The following is a 19,957-nucleotide window of genomic DNA, read 5'->3' as shown; positions in this document are numbered from 1 at the left end:
TTCTCAAGTTTCCCAGTGATGGGATCACGTGACCCCTTTGCGGCAGTGACTCTACAGGACAGGACAGGAACGGTGTGTGTGTGTGTATGTGTGTGTGTATGTGTATGTGTGTGTGTGTGTATGTGTGTGTGTGTGTGCTTGAAGGGGACGGTTGCACTTTTTGTAGCTCCGTTTTATCTGAGTTTTCAGTCGTTCCTCTTACTAGTCTTAGGCCACGGGGTGGCTCTGGGTCCACCAGAGTCGCCCCTGGCGTGTTTCTGAATTTGCTGGGGCGAGGGTTCCGCGACGCGGTCGCCAGGGCAGTGTCTTTTCTGTCACGACCGTTGTCGTCCTCGTCTCTCCATTCGCGGTGGTGTAGCTGACCCCCGAATGGTTACAAACTGCGAAGCTCGGAGTACAGTGGTGGCAGAGGCATGAGCTGTGAGTGGAGACGGTTGCTGGAGATTGATGGTGATGCGGGGAGAAGAGGTACGCTGCCTGACGACGAGTGGGAAATTGTTTGATCCTGCAATTTCAGTTCGAGCGCGGTGGACTTCTTAGAACCAGCGAGTTTGCGATGGTAAAAGTTCGCAAAACACTGGGGCCACTTACATCCACCCACTGTTGAAGTTAGATTTCACGCTGGTTAATATTCGCGTTACTCTCTTCTCGCGAAAATAGCGAACATTAATCCGTCGTGGATATTAGGCAGTTAACAGTGAGCCTGGTTTTAGTGTTGACACACATAGAAATACCTGGTTTGAATAGAATCCTAGCCCTTACATCGGCTTCTACTGGAATAAGCCCGACTTTAATACCCGGCCTTACAGTACATGAAGACCAGAGTGTGCAGCTCGAATGGGTTGCTGTCACGGCGGAATTCCGTGATTACATTATTTTACTGATTATAGTGCATACAAGCTTCGAAGCAGTATCCAAGCAGCTCAGTTGTACGCCCTACGCCATTTCCCGCCTGCGCAAAATATGATGTAATCACGGAATTCCGCCGCAAAAAAGGTCCCAAGCTGCACACTCTGGTTTTCATGTACTGTTGATAATAATTATCCTATCCGCGATGGCAATTAACCGTATTGCGCTACAGATCCTTTCAATGTTCTTCTCTTTCCTTTTCCTCTTCCACCTGTACTTCTCCTTAGTTTCCTCTTTTCTCTTTAGCTCTTCTCTTGTACCTTCTTGCTATGATTCACTGATGTGGGTGTTGAATAAATCATGGTCTACACAACTCGGGGTACTGAGGCAATAGCCAAATGTAAAAATATAAGCAAGCACACACACACGGGTTACTACGAGTTGTGAGTTGGGAAGTTTAGTCCCACGTAATCCGCCGGTACTTTACGTGTGTGTACCACGTGATACTCAGTGACCCACATACAGACGTTTTCTGATTCACGACATACTGTGTATGGAGGCTCACCCACGTTCTGCCAGAATGTGGGTGAAAATCAGAATGGAGCGCATTGTGTGAGCTGTGAGGGTGCTCAGCTGAAGAAGGTTCCGAAGCACGAAATCAAAATATTGGATGAGCTTCTTAGGCCCGGGTAGCTTCGTCTTTGACCAGGTTTGGGCCTTTCGCTTCATGATTTTGTTTGTTCCGTGTGACTAAACACAACATTGCAACATGGGTGCCCTTCATCCACTTTACGTGGATCACCCACGTTCGCGTTTCCGTTACGTGGGAACTAAACCTCCCTAGTAACTGTCCACTGCTGTAACGAGATAGTAAGATGACCTTCCCCTCGAAAATTGGTCTTGCCATAACCTTGAACTTCCCAAGCTGGAAGGTTGTTGGTTTGCGCACTGGAGGTGTGTGAGAGCTAGGTCTCGGGTCGCTGAATGGCACAGTAACGTGTCAGTTTTGTGCCCGGTTATTGCACTTTCTGACTGATTATTATATTGTTACTATCGTGGATAGTTGCTTCATAGCTCGTTTCCATGTGATTTCTTCTATTTTGATTATAATAATTTTATTGGCTCAGTATCCAAGATAATGCGCAGTCAGAAAGTGCAATAACCGGGCACAAAACTGACACGTTACTGTGCCATTCAGCGACCTGACACCTAGCTCTCACACATCTCCAGTGCGCAAACCTCTTTTACAATGTCATTTACGTTTGGCTCAGTACCCGAGTTCAATTTTGCATTTGATAGTAAAAAAATTGAAGGGCCTTAACCTAGCTCGAACACATCTCCATTGCGCAAACCAACAGCCTTCCAGCTCCAGGTTCAAGGTTATGGTAGGACCTATGAGGGGATCGCGAGCGCAGCAAAAATGTGCATAAACTATGTCCCAAGGCAACTAAGAATGTCGACTATTACCGTATTCTGTCACTTTTGGGCTGCCCAGAGTTCCCCGAAGTCTTGTATAAAAGCTGCACCTGGCCTCGAATAGAAGCCGCAATTTTGGGCCCATCAAATCACACATAAGCCTGGTTTTAGTGTTGACATACAATAGAAATACCTGTCTCATATAGAAGCCTGTCTCATATAGAAGCCTGCAACATTTCACCAAGAAAGTCATAGAAGCCGCGGCTTTTATACAAGACTTGACGGTAAGTCACACCTTTTTACACAAATATTCACTGAGGGTAAAAAAAGGGGGTGCGACTTACAATCGAGCATGACTTACTACTGAAGTCAATATATCGAAACAACATGGCTCCTGCTTAACATAGCACTGCCAGCCCTGAAACCTATAGACTCGAGCCCCCACATTCTCACACAGCTTTTCATGCAGCGCTACAAGACCCATGCCCACCCTCTCCTGGCATAATATTATTATTATACACCAGCATGGTCGGCACCCCATCCTCATGTTGCCTGATGATTGCGAGAGCATGAAACTTGAAGAAGTTGAAGCAAACAAGCCTTAATTGTCCTTAATGTTCTGTGTCACAGATATAGATGAATGCGATGTACAACCACTCCCCTGTGAGCTGAGTAGATGTGTCAATGACGTGGGAACGTACCAATGCTGCCCTCTCGGCTATCGCAAGAATATATCTCTGCCGACACGCTGTGAAGGTTAGTCACTTGCTCAAGCCGTGCGTGTCTTCGGGCAAGAACACGTTCTAATGTGTCCTGTGGATCTTTACTGTATATGTGGGTGTGTGAGCCTGACAATGCGCCTGAGCCTCCGCCCCGAGTGGTATGTACGGTATGCGTACGGGATTTTGCACGGAATGGAGACATGGCTCGGCATAAATGTCTGGAGGAGCGTGCGCGGCCTGTGTCTGAGCAGCGGGGCGCCAGTCAGTGCGGGCGGTGTGGGCGGTAGCTGAGAAGCCGCGGTGGCTTGGTCCGGCATGTGTGTGCCTCAACGGTGGATGCCACAGTGCCACCTGGAGCTACCGGAACGTCGGCACCGGCGGAGGGATGTTGTGCCGCGCATTGTGACAGGTGTGGTCGCTGCTTTCGCGGTGTCCGGGGACGGGGCAGGCATCGCTGTTCAAGGGGGCGCATAGACCAACAGCAGAGGAGCGCTCAGCCTTCCAGCACGTGTGCATATGCGGCAAGCGGATGCGACTACCCATGCACCTGGAGCGTCATCGAGTGTCGTGTCCTCTCTCTCTCTCTTCTCAAGTTTCCCAGTGATGGGATCACGTGACCCCTTCGCGGCAGTGACTCTACAGGACAGGACAGGAACGGTGTGTGTGTGTGTGTGTGTGTATGTGTGTGTATGTGTGTGTGTATGTGTATGTGTGTGTGTGTGTGTGTGTGTATGTGTGTGTGTGTGCTTGAAGGGGGCGGTTGCACTTTTTGTAGCTCCGTTTCATCTGAGTTTTTAGTCGTTCCTCTTACTAGTCTTAGGCCACGGGGTGGCTCTGGAAGGAAAATGAAAACGTCACGTACATTTCTACATCAGGTTGCTAAGTTGAACGGCTGTGGGCCGTTTAGACAAAAGGATAGTGCTACCACGTTCCCTCCTCGTGTGTCCCTCTTGTTGCTGGTCTGTAATGTCCTGCATCTGATTGTCAGCTACTAGTATGCTGCAGTACTGTCAAGTCTTATAACGAAGTGCTAAATCTAACGAGTTAACGAGGAACACACGCTTCCTACCGACCTTGACACCCGCCTGCTCCGTCAAATCTCAAGTTCGGCAGGACGCGTGTGTTCCTCGTTGCAAGAATCAACTTCATGACTTATACCGCCGAAGTCGCAACTTCTACGAGGAGACCTTTGCTGTTAAAAAATATATATTATATCTATTCTACAGAAATCGATGCTTATACTGTCGTTATTGAGCGTTGAGATTGAGTGAGAATCGTTACCTTTGAAAGTACACGTAAACCGGTCAATTTTAGGAAATTGTTATAATTGCGCCTCGTGTAATAGAATAATGGCTTTTACAGTATTTTTTAATCACACTTGTTAGTGCCTCACTTGCAAATTTTGTTGTTGCCACCTTTTCCATCGCTACTGTTGTGCTCCCGATTTGTATTACTTACATAGTTCTTGTGCATGCCTCTAGGCATTTGTCGTCACGGGTTTGAGAACCGTGAACGAACTACCTCTAGGCTCCTCGCCACCCCACACAACACAGGACTAGTGCAAATTGTTAGAGTACTTTTTCTTCTACTTCATTTCAGTAGGCGACTGGGGAACTCATAAAGAAGAACCAACACTGACAACGAACGGCTGACGACTGACACGGAGACAAGACGAGACAACAGAATATATTATAGTGAAGGCGTACAACGGGGACAAGACAAGCAAGTGTGTACCAACGGGGACAGAAGACGGTGCAGCCGCATGTACCCAGGAGTCAAAAACAGCGCAGCAGCATGTACCACGACTCAGCAGCATGTACAACAAAGAGACACAAAAGCAGCCACATGTACGACAAAGAGCTACACGTGCAACCGCATGTACAACGAAGAGACACAAGCGCAGCCACATGTACAACACATTATTCTAAGCTGTTTTCCTTTCTCAAGGTGGGGAAGCTCGACTGCAGCCTCCTTGTTGCACTGAACACCCTACGCATGCCATCCTCAAAGCAAGGGGTCTCTTTCGCTGCAAATCGCTATGTTCACAATCAGGTTTACGACCAGGAACCTCCAGCAGGATATCCTTTCTATCTGTTTGAGTTGTTCATACAATCGCCTAGGGAAAAAGAGCAGTGGATAACACAGAGCAGGGTTGCAGCTCTCTTTCTGGCCGCTGCTTTCATGCACTGAGCAACGTTCTTTCCTTCCGTTTCAGAAAACGTTTGCGGTGCATTCAAAGGACAACCTAATACCGTCTACACCAGGGTCAGCAACGTGGCCAAGAATGTGTCTTGCCTCCCGGGCTTTCGTCTTGCGCCTCGCAGCCCATCAACCATCTACTGTGATGGCACTAACTGGACACTCTCTTACTGCACAGGTTAGTCCAACTCGGGTATAGTTACTATTTCCGTTACTGTTGTGTCTTGTATTAAAGCGTATCTCGAATAGAAAAAGCCTGTTTTGAATACAAGCCTGTTTTGAATACAAGCCTGTTTTGAATACAAGTCGGTTTTGAATACAAGCCGGTTTTGAATACAAGCCTGTTTTGAATACAAGCCTGTTTTGAATACAAGCCTGTTTTGAATAGAAGCCTGTTTTGAATACAAGCCTGTTTTGAATACAAGCCTGACTTTCAAGATACACGGCCGGCACATACCTTAAACCGCCCAATACTCTCGTCACTAAATTTTCGCGGTTTCTTAGAACCAGCTAGTTTGCGATGGTGAAAGTTCGCGAAACACTGGGGCCACTTACATCCACCCACTGTTGAAGTTAGATTTCACGCTGGTTAATATTCGCGTTACTCTCTTCTCGCGAAAACAGCGAACATTAATCCGTCGTGGATATTAGGCAGTTTACAGTGAGCATGGTTTTAGTGTTGACACACATAGAAATACCTGGTTTGAATAGAAGCCTGATGTGAATAGAATCCTAGCCCTTACATCGGCTTCTACTGGAATAAGCCCGACTTTAATACCCGGCCTTACAGTACATGAAGACCAGAGTGTGCAGCTCGGATGGGTTGCTGTCACGGCGGAATTCCGTGATTCCATTATTTTACTGATTATAGTGCATACAAGCTTCGAAGCAGTATCCAAGCAGCTCAGTTGTACGCCCTACGCCATTTCCCGCCTCAGACCTGCGCAAAATATGATGTAATCACGGAATTCCGCCGCAAAAAAGGTCCCAAGCTGCACACTCTGGTTTTCATGTACTGTTGATAATAATTATCCTATCCGCGATGGCAATTAACCGTATTGCGTTACAGATCCTTTCAATGTTCTTCTCTTTCCTTTTCCTCTTCCACCTGTACTTCTCCTTAGTTTCCTCTTTTCTCTTTAGCTCTTCTCTTGTACCTTCTTGCTATGATTCACTGATCTGGGCGTTGAATAAATCATGGATTACACAACTCGGGGTACTGAGCCAATAGCCAAATGTAAAAAAATAAGCAAGCACACACACGGTTACTACGTGAGTAGGGAAGTTTAGTCCCACGTAATCCGCCGGTACTGTCGTCTCGTGTTTGAGAACCGCGAACGAACTACCTCTAGGCTCCTCGCCACGCCACACAACAAAGGACTAGCACAAATAATTTAATTGTTAGAGTACTTTTTCTTCTACTTCGAGTACTTCATTTCAGTAGGCGACTGGGGAACTCATAAAGAAGAACCAACACTGACAACGAACGACTGACGACTGACGACTGACGGACGACTGACGACTGACACTGAGACAAGACTAGACAACAGAATATATTAGATTGAAGGCGTACAACGGGGACAAGACGAGCAAGTGTGTACCACCGGGGACAGAAGACGGTGCAGCCGCATGTACGCAGGAGTCAAAAACAGCGCAGCAGCATGTACCACGACTCAGCAGCATGTACAACAAAGAGACACAAAAGCAGCCACATGTACGACAAAGAGCTACACGTGCAACCGCATGTACAACGAAGAGACACAAGCGCAGCCACATGTACAACAGTACTTTACGTGTGTGTACCACGTGATACTCAGTGACCCACATACAGACGTTTTCTGATTCACGACATACCGTGTATGGAGGCTCACCCACGTTCCGCCAGAATGTGGGTGAAAATCAGAATGGAGCGCATTGTGTGAGCTGTGAGGGTGCTCAGCTGAAGAAGGTTCCGAAGCACGAAATCAAAATATTGGATGAGCTTCTTAGGCCCGGGTAGCTTCGTCTTTGACCAGGTTTGGGCCTTTCGCTTCATGATTTTGTTTGTTCCGTGTGACTAAACACAACATTGCAACGTGGGTGCCCTTCATCCACTTTACGTGGATCACCCACGTTCGCGTTTCCGTTACGTGGGAACTAAACCTCCCTAGTAACTGTCCACTGCTGTAACGAGATAATGAGATGACCTTCCCCTCGAAAATTGGTCTTGCCATAACCTTGAACTTCCCAAGCTGGAAGGTTGTTGGTTTGCGCACTGGAGGTGTGTGAGAGCTAGGTCTCGGGTCGCTGAATGGCACAGTAACGTGTCAGTTTTGTGCCCGGTTATTGCACTTTCTGACTGATTATTATATTGTTACAGTCGTGGATAGTTGCTTCATAGCTCGTTTCCATGTGATTTCTTCTATTTTGATTATAATAATTTTATTGGCTCGGTATCCAAGATAATGCGCAGTCAGAAAGTGCAATAAACGGGCACAAAACTGACACGTTACTGTGCCATTCAGTGACCTGACACCTAGCTCTCACACATCTCCAGTGCGCAAACCTCTTTTACAATGTCATTTATGTTTGGCTCTGTACCCGAGTTCAATTTTGCATTTGATAGTAAAAAAATTGAAGGGCCTTAACCTAGTTCGAACACATCTACATTGCGCAAACCACCAGCCTTCCAGCTCCAGTTTCAAGGTTATGGTAGGACCTATGAGGGGATGGCAAGCGCAGCAAAAATGTGCATAAACCATGTCCCAAGGCAACTAAGAATGTCGACTATTACCGTATTCTGTCACTTTTGGGCTGCCCAGAGTTCCCCGAAGTCTTGTATAAAAGCTGCACCTGGCCTCGAATAGAAGCCGCAATTTTGGGCCCGTCAAATCACACATAAGCCTGGTTTTAGTGTTGACATACAATAGAAATACCTGTCTCATATAGAAGCCTGCAAAATGTCACCAAGAAAGTCATAGAAGCCGCGGCTTTTATACAAGACTTTACGGTAAGTCATACCTTTTTACACTAAAATTCACTGAGGGTAAAAAAAGGGGGTGCGACTTACAATCGAGCATGACTTACTACTGAAGTCAATATATCGAAACAACATGGCTCCTGCTTAACATAGCACTGCTAGCCCTGAAACCTATAGACTCGAGCCCCCACATTCTCACACAGCTTTTCATGCAGCGCTACAAGACCCATGCCCACCCTCTCCTGGCATAATATTATTATTATACACCAGCATGGTCGGCACCCCATCCTCATGTTGCCTGATGATTGCGAGAGCATGAAACTTGAAGAAGTTGAAGCAAACAAGCCTTAATTGTCCTTACTGTTCTGTGTCACAGATATAGATGAATGCGATGTACAACCACTCCCCTGTGAGCTGAGTAGATGTGTCAATGACGTGGGAACGTACCAATGCTGCCCTCTCGGCTATCGCAAGAATATATCTCTGCCGACACGCTGTGAAGGTTAGTCACTTGCTCAAGCCGTGCGTGTCTTCGGGCAAGAACACGTTCTAATGTGTCCTGTGGATCTTTACTGTATATGTGGGTGTGTGAGCCTGACAATGCGCCTGAGCCTCCGCCCCGAGTGGTATGTACGGTATGCGGACGGGATTTTGCACGGAATGGAGACATGGCTCGGCATAAGTGTCTGGAGGAGCGTGCGCGGCCTGTGTCTGAGCAGCGGGGCGCCAGTCAGTGCGGGCGGTGTGGGCGGTAGCTGAGAAGCCGCGGTGGCTTGGTCCGGCATGTGTGTGCCTCAACAGTGGATGCCACAGTGCCACCTGGAGCTACCGGAACGTCGGCACCGGCGGAGGGATGTTGTGCCGCGCATTGTGACAGGTGTGGTCGCTGCTTTCGCGGTGTCCGGGGACGGGGCAGGCATCGCTGTTCAAGGGGGCGCATAGACCAACAGCAGAGGAGCGCTCAGCCTTCCAGCACGTGTGCATATGCGGCAAGCGGATGCGACTACCCATGCACCTGGAGCGTCATCGAGCGTCGTGTCCTCTCTCTCTCTCTCTTCTCAAGTTTCCCAGTGATGGGATCACGTGACCCCTTTGCGGCAGTGACTCTACAGGACAGGACAGGAACGGTGTGTGTGTGTGTGTCTATGTGTATGTGTGTGTGTATGTGTATGTGTGTGTGTGTGTGTGTGTGTATGTGTGTGTGTGCTTGAAGGGGACGGTTGCACTTTTTGTAGCTCCGTTTTATCTGAGTTTTCAGTCGTTCCTCTTACTAGTCTTAGGCCACGGGGTGGCTCTGGGTCCACCAGAGTCGCCCCTGGCGTGTTTCTGAATTTGCTGGGGCGAGGGTTCCGCGACGCGGTCGCCAGGGCAGTGTCTTTTCTGTCACGACCGTTGTCGTCCTCGTCTCTCCATTCGCGGTGGTGTAGCTGACCCCCGAATGGTTACAAACTGAGAAGCTCGGAGTACAGTGGTGGCAGAGGCATGAGCTGTGAGTGGAGACGGTTGCTGGAGATTGTTGGTGATGCGGGGAGAAGAGGTACGCTGCCTGACGACGAGTGGGAAATTGTTTGATCCTGCAATTTCAGTTCGAGCGCGGTGGACTTCTTAGAACCAGCGAGTTTGCGATGGTAAAAGTTCGCGAAACACTGGGGCCACTAACATCCACCCACTGTTGAAGTTAGATTTCACGCTGGTTAATATTCGCGTTACTCTCTTCTCGCGAAAACAGCGAACATTAATCCGTCGTGGATATTAGGCAGTTTACAGTGAGCATGGTTTTAGTGTTGACACACATAGAAATACCTGGTTTGAATAGAAGCCTGATGTGAATAGAATCCTAGCCCTTACATCGGCTTCTACTGGAATAAGCCCGACTTTAATACCCGGCCTTACAGTACATGAAGACCAGAGTGTGCAGCTCGGATGGGTTGCTGTCACGGCGGAATTCCGTGATTACATTATTTTACTGATTATAGTGCATACAAGCTTCGAAGCAGTATCCAAGCAGCTCAGTTGTACGCCCTACGCCATTTCCCGCCTCAGATCTGCGCAAAATATGATGTAATCACGGAATTCCGCCGCAAAAAAGGTCCCAAACTGCACACTCTGGTTTTCATGTACTGTTGATAATAATTATCCTATCCGCGATGGCAATTAACCGTATTGCGCTACAGATCCTTTCAATGTTCTTCTCTTTCCTTTTCCTCTTCCACCTGTACTTCTCCTTAGTTACCTCTTTTCTCTTTAGCTCTTCTCTTGTACCTATGATTCACTGATGTGGGTGTTGAATAAATCATGGATTACACAACTCGGGGTACTGAGCCAATAGCCAAATGTACTTCCTCCGTTAACAAAAACTTCGTGATGGATTTTGATGGAAATACAAACTCTTGGAACAGGTCAAAAACAGTTTGTATGGACTATAAATCACATAACGAAGGTAGTTCAGCTTATGTACAACATATCTACAAGTGGAACGCTTGGTGGCATGAGCAAAGAGTTCATTCTGAGTCGCTTTCGCTCGACTCATTTTCATCGCTGTCGTCGTCTGATGCACTCGAGTATTCATCCCGCTCGAGTCGATTCTTCTGCTCTTTCAGCTTTTTCTCGGCCTCTTTGATTGTACTCCGCTGAACTGTGGTGACATCCCCGCCACTAGCTTTCAAGCTTCGTAATCCGCGGTGGCGAATATACTCGTTGCCACCTCCACTTTCAAGAACTCCGAGAAATGAGGCGTACAGGCAGAGCCAAACCGATTCCATTTTATCGGCCGGATAATCCTCCCAGCACTGAGTGACAGCGGCTAGCAAGTCCCGCCGATTTTCCTTGGCTACGAGACTCACGTCGGTCTGCAGACTCCTGAAGAATGCGAGGTCGTCGACATTCAAATCAGGGCTTTGTGCCGGCTGAACAAGAACTTGAATCCGCAACCCTTTCATTGCGCCGTGGGATCGAAACAGCTGCGTGTTCACGCGCTCAGTGTGTGGTCTTGCTCCATCGTGCTGATAGTGCAGCACTTCACCGGCCTCTGGGCAGCGTGTACCAGTCTTGGTGAACTTCCACTTGCCAGACACGAGTGACCCACATGGAACGCGTACACCATCCTCCGTACGGTATCTCGCATCCTTGTGGAACCACCACATGCGCGTTCTCATCGCATCAAACACGCCACCTTTTGTGATGAGCTTCTCATGGTAGGCTTTCGCGTCCACGGTCACATCCTGCAGCATCATTGTTTCGCCCATTACAGTTCCTGTACGGATGTCACTGCGCTTCGCTGGGCGTTCAAGCGTGAAGCTCCAAAGGCCAATGCGCCCGTCGAAGCCGTACTCACTGCGAGGCTTGGCACACACTGCAAGGAACATGATTTTCGGTGTCCTTGACTTGTGATAGAGCTTCGGCGCTGCAGGGACTTGATACTTGCCGTCTTTGTCCGGGAAGACACGGCTCACCTGGCCATCCTTCATCAGTAGGAACCACTTCTCATCGCCATGAACGATGTCTTCGAGATTGGTGAATTTTGCAGAGCGCTTGTCGATCTGACTCAGAACAAACTGCAGTCGATTCACGCGGTGAGTCAGAGTTAGTTTGGGCTTGATATGTCGCCTCCTCCGAACCATTCCCAACTCTCTGCACCACTTGCGGACTGTTACTGGCGATGCTTTAGTTCCCTGCTCGCCTAGTTTACCAGCAAGACGCTTGAAAGAGAGCTGACCCCAGTGCTCGTTGTTGATCTTGATTAGCGCTTGTGCCACTTCAGGTGTGAACTTGATTGGTTCACGCCCGCAATGCTTTCGTTTGCGTCCCCACTCCATGGCTGCAGTTGGCACTTTCTGTTGCTTTTGCTCTCGATAGAACAGTAGCTGCTTACGAACGAAGTTCCATTTCAGGTTCTGGTCCGGAAAGTCCTCCTTGAGCTGAGCGAACGCTGCCTTTGTCAAAGCACCTCTACGAGTGATCTCCTCAGCACGAAGAGCCACATCCTTTCGTTGCGGAGTTTTGATATCCTGGCGTCCTGTGCGTTTCTTTGTTGGTGTCTTCGTCGCAGCTGGTCGTTTGACGACTTGAGCAGCTATGCTCTTGATGCTCTTCTTGCTCCTTGCCATGGCTCTCGATCATTCTCAAACTGAGAGCTAGAGAGGCCAAGCAACTCATTATGTTCTCGAAGAAGGAGAATTTCACTTCCACTCGTAATGGCTGTCATCAACTGTGTGGCAACAGCGCAACCATCGATTCCGCTCGGTTTGTTGTGAATAGTCGGCTTCCTAACATTGTGTCGCTTTCATGGCATGCCAGTGAAAGCAAAGGAAGTAATCGTAACTCTTTTCATAGCAGTTTGCACGCGTAACCAGTGTAACCAATCCTCCAAAAATCCATCACAAAGTTTTTGTTAACGGAGGAAGTAAAAAAATAAGCAAGCACACACACGGGTTACTACGAGTTGTGAGTAGGGAAGTTTAGTCCCACGTAATCCGCCGGTACTTTACGTGTGTGTACCACGTGATACTCAGTGACCCACATACAGACGTTTTCTGATTCACGACATACCGTGTATGGAGGCTCACCCACGTTCCGCCAGAATGTGGGTGAAAATCAGAATGGAGCGCATTGTGTGAGCTGTGAGGGTGCTCAGCTGAAGAAGGTTCCGAAGCACGAAATCAAAATATTGGATGAGCTTCTTAGGCCCGGGTAGCTTCGTCTTTGACCAGGTTTGGGCCTTTCGCTTCATGATTTTGTTTGTTCCGTGTGACTAAACACAACATTGCAACGTGGGTGCCCTTCATCCACTTTACGTGGATCACCCACGTTCGCGTTTCCGTTACGTGGGAACTAAACCTCCCTAGTAACTGTCCACTGCTGTAACGAGATAATAAGATGACCTTCCCCTCGAAAATTGGTCTTGCCATAACCTTGAACTTCCCAAGCTGGAAGGTTGTTGGTTTGCGCACTGGAGGTGTGTGAGAGCTAGGTCTCGGGTCGCTGAATGGCACAGTAACGTGTCAGTTTTGTGCCCGGTTATTGCACTTTCTGACTGATTATTATATTGTTACAGTCGTGGATAGTTGCTTCATAGCTCGTTTCCATGTGATTTCTTCTATTTTGATTATAATAATTTTATTGGCTCAGTATCCAAGATAATGCACAGTCAGAAAGTGCAATAAACGGGCACAAAACTGACACGTTACTGTGCCATTCAGTGACCTGACACCTAGCTCTCACACATCTCCAGTGCGCAAACCTCTTTTACAATGTCATTTACGTTTGGCTCTGTACCCGAGTTCAATTTTGCATTTGATAGTAAAAAAATTGAAGGGCCTTAACCTAGCTCGAACACATCTCCATTGCGCAAACCAACAGCCTTCCAGCTCCAGGTTCAAGGTTATGGTAGGACCTATGAGGGGATGGCAAGCGCAGCAAAAATGTGCATAAACTATGTCCCAAGGCAACTAAGAATGTCGACTATTACCGTATTCTGTCACTTTTGGGCTGCCCAGAGTTCCCCGAAGTCTTGTATAAAAGCTGCACCTGGCCTCGAATAGAAGCCGCACATTTGGGCCCACCAAATCACACATAAGCCTGGTTTTAGTGTTGACATACAATAGAAATACCTGTCTCATATAGAAGCCTGCAAAATGTCACCAAGAAAGTCATAGAAGCCGCGGCTTTTATACCAGACTTTACGGTAAGTCATACCTTTTTACACTAAAATTCACTGAGGGTAAAAACGGGGGTGCGACTTACAATCGAGCATGACTTACTACTTAAGTCAATATATCGAAACAACATGGCTCCTGCTTAACATAGCACTGCTAGCCCTGAAACCTATAGACTCGAGCCCCCAAATTCTCACACAGCTTTTCATGCAGCGCTACAAGACCCATGCCCACCCTCTCCTGGCATAATATTATTATTATACACCAGCATGGTCGGCACCCCATCCTCATGTTGCCTGATGATTGCGAGAGCATGAAACTTGAAGAAGTTGAAGCAAACAAGCCTTAATTGTCCTTAATGTTCTGTGTCACAGATATAGATGAATGCGATGTACAACCACTCCCCTGTGAGCTGAGTAGATGTGTCAATGACGTGGGAACGTACCAATGCTGCCCTCTCGGCTATCGCAAGAATATATCTCTGCCGACACGCTGTGAAGGTTAGTCACTTGCTCAAGCCGTGCGTGTCTTCAGGCAAGAACACGTTCTAATGTGTCCTGTGGATCTTTACTGTATATGTGGGTGTGTGAGCCTGACAATGCGCCTGAGCCTCCGCCCCGAGTGGTATGTACGGTATGCGGACGGGATTTTGCACGGAATGGAGACATGGCTCGGCATAAGTGTCTGGAGGTGCGTGCGTGGCCTGTGTCTGAGCAGCGGGGCGCCAGTCAGTGCAGGCGGTGTGGGCGGTAGCTGAGAAGCCGCGGTGGCTTGGTCCGGCATGTGTGTGCCTCAACGGTGGATGCCACAGTGCCACCTGGAGCTACCGGAACGTCGGCACCGGCGGAGGGATGTTGTGCCGCGCATTGTGACAGGTGTGGTCGCTGCTTTCGCGGTGTCCGGGGACGGGGCAGGCATCGCTGTTCAAGGGGGCGCATAGACCAACAGCAGAGGAGCGCTCAGCCTTCCACCACGTGTGCATATGCGGCAAGCGGATGCGACTACCCATGCACCTGGAGCGTCATTGAGTGTCGTGTCCTCTCTCTCTCTCTTCTCAATTTTCCCAGTGATGGGATCACGTGACCCCTTTGCGGCAGTGACTCTACAGGACAGGACAGGAACGGTGTGTGTGTGTGTGTGTATGTGTGTGTGTATGTGTGTGTGTGTGTGTGTGTGTGTGTGTGTGTGTATGTGTGTGTGTATGTGTGCTTGAAGGGGACGGTTGCACTTTTTGTAGCTCCGTTTTATCTGAGTTTTCAGTCGTTCCTCTTACTAGTCTTAGGCCACGGGGTGGCTCTGGAAGGAAAATGAAAACGTCACGTACATTTCTACATCAGGTTGCTAAGTTGAACGGCTGTGGGCCGTTTAGACAAAAGGATAGTGCTACCACGTTCCCGCCTCGTGTGTCCCTCTTGTTGCTGGTTTGTTATGTCCTGCATCTGATTGTCAGCTACTAGTATGCTGCAGTACTGTCAAGTCTTATAACGAAGTGCTAAATCTAACGAGTTAACGAGGAACACACGCTTCCTGCCGACCTTGACACTCGCGTGCTCCGTCAAGTGTCAAGTTCGGCAGGAAGCGTGTGTTCCTCGTTGCAAGAATCAACTTCATGACTTATACCGCCGAAGTCGCAACTTCTAAGAGGAGACCTTTGCTGTTAAAATAAAGAATATATTCTACAGAAATCGATGCTTATACTGTTGCTATTGAGCGTTGAGAATGAGTGAGAATCGTTACCTTTGGTACACGTAAACCGGTCAATTTTAGGAAATTGTTATAATTGCGCCTCGTGTAATAGAATAATGGCTTTTACAGCATCTTTTAATCACACTTGTTAGTGCCTCACTTGCAAATTTTGTTGTTGCCACCTTTTCCATCGCTACTGTTGTGCTCCCGATTTGTATTACTTACATAGTTCTTGTGCATGCCTCTAGGCATTATTCTAAGCTGTTTTCCTTTCTCAAGGTGGGGAAGCTCCACTGCAGCCTCCTTGTTGCACTGAACACCCTACGCATGCCATCCTCAAAGCAAGGGGTCTCTTTCGCTGCAAATCGCTATGTTCACAATCAGGTTTACGACCAGGAACCTCCAGCAGGATATCCTTTCTATCTGTTTGAGTTGTTCATACAATCGCCTAGGGAAAAAGAGCAGTGGATAACACAGAGCAGGGCTGCAGCTCTCTGTCTGGCCGCTGCTTTCATGCACTGAGCAACGTTCTTTCCTTCCGTTTCAGAAAACGTTTGCGGTGCATTCAAAGGACAACCTAATACCGTCTACACCAGGGTCAGCAACGTGGCCAAGAATGTGTCTTGCCTCCCGGGCTTTCGTCTTGCGCCTCGCAGCCCATCAACCATCTACTGTGATGGCACTAACTGGACATACTCTTACTGCACAGGTTAGTCCAACTCGGGTATAGTTACTATTTCCGTTACTGTTGTGTCTTGTATTAAAGCCTATCTCGAATAGAAAAAGCCTGTTTTGAATACAAGCCTGTTTTGAATACAAGCCTGTTTTGAATACAAGCCGGTTTTGAATACAAGCCTGTTTTGAATACAAGCCTGTTTTGAATACAAGCCTGTTTTTATACAAGCCTGTTTTTAATACAAGCCTGTTTTGAATACAAGCCTGTTTTGAATACAAGCCTGTTTTGAATACAAGCCTGACTTTCAAGATACACGGCCGGCACATACCTTAAACCGCCCAATACTCTCGTCACTAAATTTTCGCGGTTTCTTAGAACCAGCTAGTTTGCGATGGTGAAAGTTCGCGAAACACTGGGGCCACTTACATCCACCCACTGTTGAAGTTAGATTTCACGCTGGTTAATATTCGCGTTACTCTCTTCTCGCGAAAATAGCGAACATTAATCCGTCGTGGATATTAGGCAGTTTACAGTGAGCATGGTTTTAGTGTTGACACACATAGAAATACCTGGTTTGAATAGAGGCCTGATGTGAATAGAATCCTAGCCCTTGCATCGGCTTCTACTGGAATAAGCCCGACTTTAATACCCGGCCTTACAGTACATGAAGACCAGAGTGTGCAGCTCGGATGGGTTGCTGTCACGGCGGAATTCCGTGATTCCATTATTTTACTGATTATAGTGCATACAAGCTTCGAAGCAGTATCCAAGCAGCTCAGTTGTACGCCCTACGCCATTTCCCGCCTCAGACCTGCGCAAAATATGATGTAATCACGTAATTCCGCCGCAAAAAAGGTCCCAAGCTGCACACTCTGGTTTTCATGTACTGTTGATAATAATTATCCTATCCGCGATGGCAATTAACCGTATTGCGTTACAGATCCTTTCAATGTTCTTCTCTTTCCTTTTCCTCTTCCACCTGTACTTCTCCTTAGTTTCCTCTTTTCTCTTTAGCTCTTCTCTTGTACCTTCTTGCTATGATTCACTGATGTGGGTGTTGAATAAATCATGGATTACACAACTCGGGGTACTGAGCCAATAGCCAAATGTAAAAAAATAAGCAAGCGCACACACGGGTTACTACGAGTTGTGAGTAGGGAAGTTTAGTCCCACGTAATCCGCCGGTACTGTCGTCTCGTGTTTGAGAACCGCGAACGAACTACCTCTAGGCTCCTCGCCACGCCACACAACAAAGGACTAGCACAAATAATTTAATTGTTAGAGTACTTTTTCTTCTACTTCATTTCAGTAGGCGACTGGGGAACTCATAAAGAAGAACCAACACTGACAACGAACGACTGACGACTGACGGACGACTGACGACTGACACTGAGACAAGACTAGACAACAGAATATATTAGATTGAAGGCGTACAACGGGGACAAGACGAGCAAGTGTGTACCACCGGGGACAGAAGACGGTGCAGCCGCATGTACGCAGGAGTCAAAAACAGCGCAGCAGCATGTACCACGACTCAGCAGCATGTACAACAAAGAGACACAAAAGCAGCCACATGTACGACAAAGAGCTACACGTGCAACCGCATGTACAACGAAGAGACACAAGCGCAGCCACATGTACAACACTATCCCCCACCAAAAAAAAACATCCACTCCTGTGGATGGAAGCAATCAAAACAAAATTAGAAGAAAGACAGGAGAAAAAGAAATCAAATGTGAACAACATACACAGGAGAATAGAAACAAAACATGCAGGGCCAAAACAGTAAGAGACGTAACTCCGGACAACAGGGAAAAGCCAAGGCACAAATGTGTGAAAAGAAAACAGACCGGGCCCACCCATAGAGGGAACCGCCATACTTTCAGGCGTGGGCCGCCAGGAAGTAACCACGTTGCCCTGGTACGAAGCCAAGGCAAACCGATGGCACTGCGAAGACCGCGGCAGTTGAACTGGGTGACCAGGCATCTGGAAGCACAGGAGTTGTCCGGAAAACCATCACGCAGCAAACCATCACGCAGCCGATGGGGCTACGAAAGCTCACAGAGACAGAAAGACACACACAGAAAGAAACACGGACTGACGCAAACATCTCAGCCATCGCCGAAAATCAGAAAAGCACACGAAGGAAGGGAAGAACAGTCAGGAAGAACACGTCGACTGAAACAGGAGCAATTAATCAGTGAGGACACCATTGAGGACACACAAACAAATCGGTTACCAATACGCAAAAGATAATGAAGAAATACCACAGGGCGCTACCCTGAAAACCCACAGGTCTCTAACCTGAAAAAAACCACGGGGATTGAACCTGAAAAAACCACAGGGATTGAACCTGAAAAAACCACAGGGATTGAACCTGAAAAAACCACAGGGATTGAACCTGAAAAACACGGAACTACATCCGCTTCGCAAAACCAAAAAACCGAAGAAAAAAACTGTCAGGGACCGACTGGGGCGCGCAAGGGCCAACCAGCAACACGCGGAAACCATAACACCCGCAAGGCAAACCGATACAACAAAACACAGGATCCCTGCAGACCACCAGGCAGACCGTGGCTCACCATGATCAGACGCCCACCCAAACGAACTAGAGAGACCCACATGCCGAAACACAATTATTACAAAACCATACGCTCACAAAAAAATTCAACCTGGATCCGAAACGAGAATCCTACATGAAGTTCACACCTCCCACCAAACCGGAAGCCACCAGCTTTCCGACTGGGTGCACAGTGCATGATCGAGCCTGACAACGCTCTGCACGGAACATGGAGAAACTACTACTACTACTACTACTAGTACTAGTGAAACGGTAGAAACACGAAACAAAACAATATGGATCGACTACAAACGAGGCAGCACCTCGAGAACGTTCAGGTGGACATCCAAACAAATCACGCGACACAGTCACAATATCGGAGCAGTCCGACGGCAACTCCGTGACAAGCACAAGTGCACAACACAAGATGAGATCAAAGCTACCCATGCTGAATTCACGACGAGCAAGCAAAAACAAGTTCCAGATTCGAACGCGAAGCACACGAACAGAAGTTTGAAATTTTCATACACACAACCGTACAGTACAGGGTAGTCGATCTACTAGTCAGAGCGACACAGGAACAACGAACACAACGGGGCGAACTGACAACGAGCAGCTAGAATACACTACACACTCGAGCACAAGAGGACAAGGTTCCACGGACCTCCTGCCGGGACCAGAGTCACCCAACGCAAAACAATTTGAAAAAATTCGAAATCGAATACAATTTACGGCAACACATTACGCAGAGTAGACAATTACAAAGGCATTCTCACCTGAGTAGGCGCTCTCATGAGAGGCTTGGACGTTCGTGAGACTCAAGTAGCTGGGCCATGGCGAGAACACGAAGAGGAGACGAAAACACAGCTGATATGGAGACGAACTCAGGGTCGTGGATACGATTTGTTGGGCGCCAAATGTCGTCTCGTGTTTGAGAACCGCGAACGAACTACCTCTAGGCTCCTCGCCACGCCACACAACAAAGGACTAGCACAAATAATTTAATTGTTAGAGTACTTTTTCTTCTACTTCGAGTACTTCATTTCAGTAGGCGACTGGGGAACTCATAAAGAAGAACCAACACTGACAACGAACGACTGACGACTGACGGACGACTGACGGACGACTGACGACTGACACTGAGACAAGACTAGACAACAGAATATATTAGATTGAAGGCGTACAACGGGGACAAGACGAGCAAGTGTGTACCACCGGGGACAGAAGACGGTGCAG

At 47.9% G+C, this 19,957-nt stretch overlaps 1 protein-coding gene across 1 annotated transcript in view; it reads left to right on the top strand.

The window, feature by feature from the left end:
- LOC135812088 (fibrillin-2-like) overlaps positions 1–19,957 on the top strand; it is a 160,228-nt gene that overhangs the window by 106,990 nt on the left and 33,281 nt on the right. Inside the window, exons 28-32 of the mRNA XM_065325417.1 lie at positions 2,896–3,021; positions 5,203–5,364; positions 8,522–8,647; positions 14,174–14,299; positions 16,033–16,194. Coding sequence (XP_065181489.1) covers positions 2,896–3,021; positions 5,203–5,364; positions 8,522–8,647; positions 14,174–14,299; positions 16,033–16,194 — 702 coding nt within the window. The remainder of the gene's footprint in view (positions 1–2,895; positions 3,022–5,202; positions 5,365–8,521; positions 8,648–14,173; positions 14,300–16,032; positions 16,195–19,957) is intronic.

This window comes from Sycon ciliatum, chromosome 3, assembly GCF_964019385.1.
Source record: "Sycon ciliatum chromosome 3, ocSycCili1.1, whole genome shotgun sequence".
In the NCBI taxonomy this organism is placed as follows: domain Eukaryota; kingdom Metazoa; phylum Porifera; class Calcarea; order Leucosolenida; family Sycettidae; genus Sycon; species Sycon ciliatum.
The sequence above is the reverse complement of the archived record's forward strand: the minus strand, read 5'-3'. Positions and strand labels throughout refer to the sequence as shown.